Source organism: Coenobita brevimanus, chromosome 67, assembly GCF_032717465.1.
Source record: "Coenobita brevimanus isolate Jiangsu-jjx chromosome 67, ASM3271746v2, whole genome shotgun sequence".
NCBI lineage: Eukaryota > Metazoa > Arthropoda > Malacostraca > Decapoda > Coenobitidae > Coenobita > Coenobita brevimanus.
Window position 1 is genome coordinate 30,708,963 of NC_137020.1, and position 7,500 is coordinate 30,716,462.

The 7,500-nt window shown below is 42.4% G+C and overlaps 1 protein-coding gene across 1 annotated transcript in view; it reads left to right on the forward strand.

Annotated features, from left to right (window-relative positions):
- Positions 1-2,215: 2,215 nt before the first annotated feature.
- The window catches only part of LOC145405597 (uncharacterized), a 205,562-nt gene continuing 200,277 nt past the window's right edge, over positions 2,216-7,500 (forward strand). The window contains exon 1 of the mRNA XM_080276924.1: positions 2,216-2,380. Within this exon, the coding sequence (XP_080133050.1) occupies positions 2,216-2,380 (165 nt within the window). The remainder of the gene's footprint in view (positions 2,381-7,500) is intronic.

Here is a 7,500-nt window from a genome sequence, read left to right on the forward strand (position 1 = left end):
GTGTTATTTATATGGCTTTAATATAGACAATTTGTATGGGCAAAATACAAGAAAATACCGAGGTGTAATATGCAGAATAAATCGCTACGGAAGAGTTGTTACAAAATCTCCAAAGCCACTTAGAATTCGACCCAAAGAAAGTGGGGAGACAATACATAATAATAAATAAATAGAAATTCAGAAAAAAATTATTAAAGAAAAATAATGAATAAATAATGAGGAATAAATAAAAATGCATAAACAAAGTGACAAATAAACAAATAAATGATAATAAATAAATGTACACCCAGATTAAGAAATGACAAAAAACAAAGATAAAAGTATATAGAAAAATATATTCCTTGATAAATTCCTAGATAAATAAATTAATAAATACTGGAATATGAATAAATGAATCTCTCCCACACACTTCCATTCTGAGCTACTCTTTTTATTTCCTTAATCCATTTTATGAAAGAAATCCAATTACTCGACACCCTACAAATCTCTCTCTCTCTCTCTCTCTCTCTCTCTCTCTCTCACTGTGTTTCCTCCTGTATTCTGTATATATCTTTTTCGTAATCCTCTTCGTGGTTTCTTTCATCTCTCTCTCTCTCTCTCTCTCTCTCTCTCTCTCTCTCTCCCCCGTCCTCCGCCATCAAACTGCCCTCCCTCAAACTCACAGCACCCTCACTCTGATACCTCTCCACTCCATCCCTCCATCTCTTCCTTGGTCTCCCTCTCCCCCTTTCCTCCTCCACCTCACTCACATACTCTCCTAGTCAGTCTCACAAGTTCTTATCCTTTTACCGTAATGGAAGTGTATTAAATAAGCCTAAAATTCAAGAGTCCTTCAGGTGTAAGGTTTCCCTGCTCTCTCTCTCTCTCTCTCTCTCTCTCTCTCTCTCTCTCTCTCTCTCTCTCTCTCTCCATTAACAAGAGGCAGGAAAGATGGATTAAGCAAGACCGACCTGAAGTTAATCAGTGCCATACAAAGTTCAAGTACCTACAACTACACCTCCAGCATCTCTCTCTCTCTCTCTCTCTCTCTCTCTCTCTCTCTCTCTCTCTCTCTCTCTCTCTCTCTCTCGTACTTCCATATCTCTCTAATTCTTCTTACATACATACATAATACATACAGACACGCATACACATACATACATAAACACATATACATACATACATACATACATTCTCTTACACACCTACATACATATATACAAACATACTCGTACACATCTACATACATACACACCGACCTACCTACCCACCCACCCACATACATACATATACATATATATACATATATACACATACATACACATCCATACATACATACTCAAAAATTTTCCTGTCTAGGTTTCATATATAATTTTACTCGTGTTTCCAGTCTCTCGTTTACCTGGTCTTTCCACCTGAGATGAGCAAACTTTAGAGTGGGCTGACGGCCTTAGCTCTACTGGAGAGAGAGAGAGAGAGAGAGAGAGAGAGAGAGAGAGAGAGAGAGAGAGAGAGAGAGAATTACGGCATCTATCTGTCTGTCTTTACTCATTCATCTATCATTATCAATCTATCAGTCTGTCCATGTGTCTCTCTGTTCCTACCTACCCATCCGTCTATCCCTATCTGTCTGTGAAATACAAAGGAATTTCTTCTATTCAACAGGCAAGAAACGATCCCCCGCCCTCATAACAATAATAATAACAATAATAACAATAATAATACCCGATGATAATAATAAAAGAACAAAAACTGAGCAATAAACAATAATAATAATAGTACAGCAGTAGTAGTATCAATAATAATAATAATAATAATAATCAACGGAATAGATAAAATTAGGCCCATGAATAAAGGAGGCTGCCAAAAAAAAAAAAAAAAAAAGGTGAAAATTTTGAGTGAGTTTCCCCTCAAAATTCTAAATGGCCTCCCTCTCTCTCCTCTCCCACCCTTCATCGATTTTTTTTGTGGCTGCTTCCCAGTCTTGCCTCCCGCGCTCCTAATTCATATATAGGACGGAGGGAGGGGCGAAAAAAAAAAAGTACTTTATTATTTCCGGATCTTTACCTGGTTTACACCTGTTGGGAGGATGGCGTGACGTAATCAATGGATCTCCCTTCCAATATTAATAAAATGTTGCAATATTTACGTCTTGGCAACTGGAGCCGGATGGAAGCGGTCATGTATTTTTTCCCCCCTTTTTTTCCCCTTCAAGAACGCGATACGCAAAGTTCTAATGCGTAAACTTCCTCCCTCACTCCTCCTACGAGTATCCATCAACGCGGAGGTGAAAATAACAAGACGTAAACCTTCAAAAAAGTTTATAAACCTTGAGGAGAGAGAGGCGGGAGAGCTAGAGGTTGCCAGATACGGCCACGAGCGTGAACGTGGGCGTGTGAGGGTAGCGTGACAGTCAGACTCAGTGTTTGTGAAGCCGCCATACTGTGAGGAGGTGAGTACCTGGTGTTTCCCATTTAATCCTTCTGTTACAACAAACATTAAGCCTTTAATAACCAGCGCTCATCCGGGATCAACGCTTCATTAGGGATTCTGATGCTCAAGGGATGATGAGCATAAGGCCTCCTCGAATATCATCAAGGGATACTGTGCAGGGGAGGAATTCACAGACAAATTTACAATGCATTCACTCTTGTACGTATGATTTATTATTACAGGACGCACGACAGATATAGGAAGATTTTCTACTGTTTCCCTCTACCTTCCTACTAAAATAAATCACAGTTACCGCCCTAATTTCATCGTAACTGTGAATCCGGCAGCCTTTGACGGCCTATTGTATGTCACTCACAGTCTGCCACGTTGTCTGTGCGTTCATGCGTTCACTGCGTCCTGTTAGTTTACTGTGTGTGTTCTTGCGCTCTACCCTGTGCGTTCACGCTTGCAAACCCATTCTCAACGCTGTCATATCCGCGTTCGTCACTGCGTTTGAAGTGCATCTGGCTGTTGTGCCTTGACTGTCTCCCGCGCGTTGGTAGGTCCACCGTGCATTCTAAAGTTACGCGTTGACCACTACGATAGGTCATTCATAAGCTGGAAGAAATCGTCTAGTAAAATAAACAATCGTGAAGGGGTTAATGTATATTTTAAAGTCTTCTGCTGGATTTCCCAACATTTTCCCTGGCGATTTATTTTCCACGTTACTGTACATCTCAAATTTGTCTTCATTGTTTTTGGTCCAAGTGTATTGATATTAAAGTAACAAAACGATCAAGACGATACTAAACGGTGAGGTGCAAAGTGAATCCCTACGGTGTCACGAAATCTCTAAAGGGATTAAAACACCATGCATTGCTTCTTCCAAGTGTACTATTGGTACTCATTCCACACTAACTTGGTCTAACATTGCCATCTTACATCAGCACCAGAATGTGATGCTATAAAACATGATAAGGAGACGATGTAAAGGCGTAGCAAAAGGACGATAATCTGGGCCAATTTAAGGTGAAAGGAGTATACCTGACAATGCGTGGAAAAACCATACCAACAAAAAGGATCTTAAAGCAAGTAAAATCGTCCAGAGACAGCAAGAAAAGAAAGTAATCGTCCTGAGGCAGCCAGAAAAGAGAGAAAAAAATCGTGCTCGCAGCCAGATATTAACGAGTGCATCCTACCCTGGTCCCTGTGCATTGTGGGTTGGCAGTGCGTGGAGGGAATATATCGATTAAAAACTCCCACTATTGTTCCGGAACCTGCCGTCAATACTGCTGGATCGACTCCCCGCTAAAAGAAACAGACTGGAGTGTAGCGAGCCTGGGTGATGTTAGCGAGTTTTGCAGACTTGAGTGTTGCGAGTATGGTTGATATCGGTCGTAACTTGATTAATAAGCCTCATTTCACACGCACACAACACACACACACACACACACACACGAGAACTGTACTTCACTCAAGGCCAAATACCGCTCCTGTGCCAAAGTCAAGATGTGAGTTACGTTAAAAGGATGTCAGGGGTCTGTTCAGCGCACCTAACCTCTGTGAAGCTGATAATGCCAGGAAAGTATTGTGATTTTTTGAAAAGACAGATCACGAGAACACGAAACACCACCGTAATCAAAGAATAAATGGTGACTGAGGAAAAAGAAGAGGAGGAGGAAAAGAGAAGAAGAGAAGGAGGAGAAATAATGATAATGAGGAGGTGAAGTAATAACAGGAGGAGGAAGATGAGGAGGAAAAGAGAAGAAGAAGATGAGGAGGAGGAGGAGCAGGAGGAAAAGAGAAGAAGAAGAGGAGGAGGAGAAGTAATGATAAGAGGAAGAAGACGCCTCGTTCAAACACACAACCTCTCCTTCTCTAATCACCGTCATCACACCACACAAAAATTGAGCACAAGGTTCACTCCCATCTCAGCGTTGCAAAAACACCCCAATTATCCCTCGACCAAACACAGCCACACTCGCTACACTCAGGCATGTCAAGTTGGCTGCCATCGTCGCTATACTCGTCTGTTATATCCACCAACATCAGCTGATCTATGGGCTATACCCCCGTTAATATTTGCCAGGCTTGCTATACTCAGGCCTGCAAAACACCCTCACATTAGCCATACTTTCTACAGTACAGTCAACCCTGCTAAACCCGTTGACGTCATACAGGCACACACATCACTGTTGGGCTTGTCTCTTATCCCCTACTAGAACAACAACAGTAATAATAATAGTAGTTCTTGTAGCAGTAGTAGAAGTAATAATAATAATAATAATAATAATAATAATAATAATAACGCTTCAGTAAACTCACTTCCTCCACCCTTCAACACAACATTCCAGATGACTCTAGCCTTGTCTTAAAAAAAAAAAAAAAAAAGCTCAGTAGTTAATCATCTTTCAGGATCCACTCTCTCTCTCTCTCTCTCTCTCTCTCTCTCTCTCTCTCAAAAAAAGGCTTCCCAGAGATTAGATGAGCTGAACCGACCCTGTACGTCCATTAACCCCATTCAGTTGCTGACTTTGTAGGGGGACCTTACTCGCCCACGCGCGCGCGCGTGCGTGCGTGTGTGTGTGTGTGTGTGTGTGTGTGTGTGTGTGTGTGTGTGTGAGAGAGAGGGAGAGAAATCACAGTTACGAAAAAAATTCTGATCGTACGACTTAAGAGGCTGCCTGTGTGAAGGAGCGAGTTATTGCGTTAAAGTGTGCCTGATAAATTCATCCTTATTTTCTCACTTTCTCCCTCACTCACTTCATATTGCCTGGTGTATCATTCTCTCTCTCTCTCTCTCTCTCTCTCTCTCTCTCTCTCTCTCTCTCTCTCTCTCTCTCTCTCTTTATTGCTACCACCAGACACTTTATTCAGCTTAGGGAAATATCTCTCGTACAGAAGGACTAAAATACACACACACACACACACACACACACACACACACACACACACACACACACACACACATATAGCCCCAATCGTATCCCAGTCACACACACACACACACACACACACACACACACACACACACACACACACACACACACACACACACACACTTCTCAATACTCTGGATCGAACCACCGTCTAACTCTCCTCCAGCCACTAGACCACGACCTTGTAAACGCCTTATGTACAGTGTGTGTGTGTGTGTGTGTGTGTGTGTGTGTAGGAATACATGTGCAAGAGTGATATAGGGCCTTGTCACGGTCTGTTCTCTCTCTCTCTCTCTCTCCGCGCTTTCTATGTATGCATGTAGTGATGTATGTAAGCATGATGTATGTGATGTGTGTGTGAACGATGCTTGTGTATGTTAACATGTGTGCCTTTACTTTGTGTGTAATGTGTATACTGTAATGTGTAGACTGTGTGTGTGTATGTGTGTATGTACAGTATATGTATGTATGTGTATGGGTATGTGTAGGAATTATTGTGTATATGTGTATTTGTGTATGGATGGATGAACGTGTGTGTGTGTGTGTGTAGGTATTATTGTGTATATGTGTATGCGTGTATGGATGGAGTGTGTGTGTGTGTGTGTGTGTGTGTGTGTGTGTGTGTGTGTGTGTGTGTGTGTGTGTGTGTGTGTAGTGATATAGAGCCTGGTGGTCACGGTGTTGTTCTCCCAAGGACTCACAGTTATACACACACATCACTTCCTTCCTCCCTCTCTCTCCTCCACGCTTCCTCCCGCTCCCATCTTAACTTCCTCTCTCTCTCTCTCTCTCTCTCTCTCTCTCTCTCTCTCTCTCTCTCTCTCTCTCTCTCTCTCTCGTTGCTTCTAGGTCTCTCGTTTTCATCACTTTCTTACTACACACACACACACACACACAATAAATCCAACATATGAAACAGAGAGAGAGAGAGAGAGAGAGAGAGAGAGAGAGAGAGAGAGAGAGAGAGAGAGAGAGAGATGGCAAAGTAGAAGACAAAACGAGTTACCCCAAATGACGGCAGTTTTATCAGTATTTCGAAAGTTTGTTTGTGGATGTGCAACGCTTTATATAAAAATGACAGGCAGACTGATGAGACAGACAGGTAGATAGATGGAGAGATAGAAAGGTAGACAGACCGAGACAGATAAACAGCGAGACGTGTGTGAAAACCTGAACGACACACACACACACACACACACACACACACACACACACACACACACACACACACACACACACACACACACACACACCTCAGTTTACCGATATTCTGTCTGTCTGTCTCTGTCTCTGTCTGTCTGTCTGTCTGTCTGTCTCTCTCTCTCTCTCTCTCTCTCTCTCTCTCTCACACACACACACACACACACACACACACACACACACACACACACACACACACTAAAGGAAGAGACAGAAAGACCAGACTCAACCTGAAGGAGAATTATAGACTAACCAAAGTAATATAACCCCAAGCCCAACTGAATATAAACACACTGAACTGCATTCGTCCATCCTCCTTTTGGGGGATAGGGAAGAGACTGAGGAACGTTTGTATACCCGGGCAGCTCCACCACCTAGTCACATATCAGTGCCACCACATTAAGGCGTCCCTCTCCAGCGCCACGTGTAGCAGTAACTAACCGATGCCTTAATTCACCCCTATTCATAATGCACAGAAAATTAATAACAGTAACTAAGCGATGTAAACAATACCTTCGTCACCTTTACTCCCAGCAACAGAAACTAACCGACTTTTTCATTCACTTCTGGTCATAGTGTACTGAAGATGAATAAAATCGGACTGACGCTTTCATTCGCTGCTATTCATAATGTACTGAAGATTAACAGTAACTAAGCGATGTAAACAATGCCACCCCCGTCACCTTGAAGCCCTAGGAACAGCCACTGACATGACACCTCCACTTCTGACACGCCAACCTTGACATGCGCTTCTACATCCGATTTCGCGAAGGTAATGCGCAGGTGGATGATGTAATAGCGCGCGAAATTGGCTCCTTCCTTGGCGGTGTTGATTTTCCTCTGACTCTCTCTCTCTCTCTCTCTCTCTCTCAGTGCGGTATTTGGTAATTTTCCATGTTTTGCAGTTTACCTTGCAATAACTGAGAGCTTTGTTTATTGTCTGTAGTGC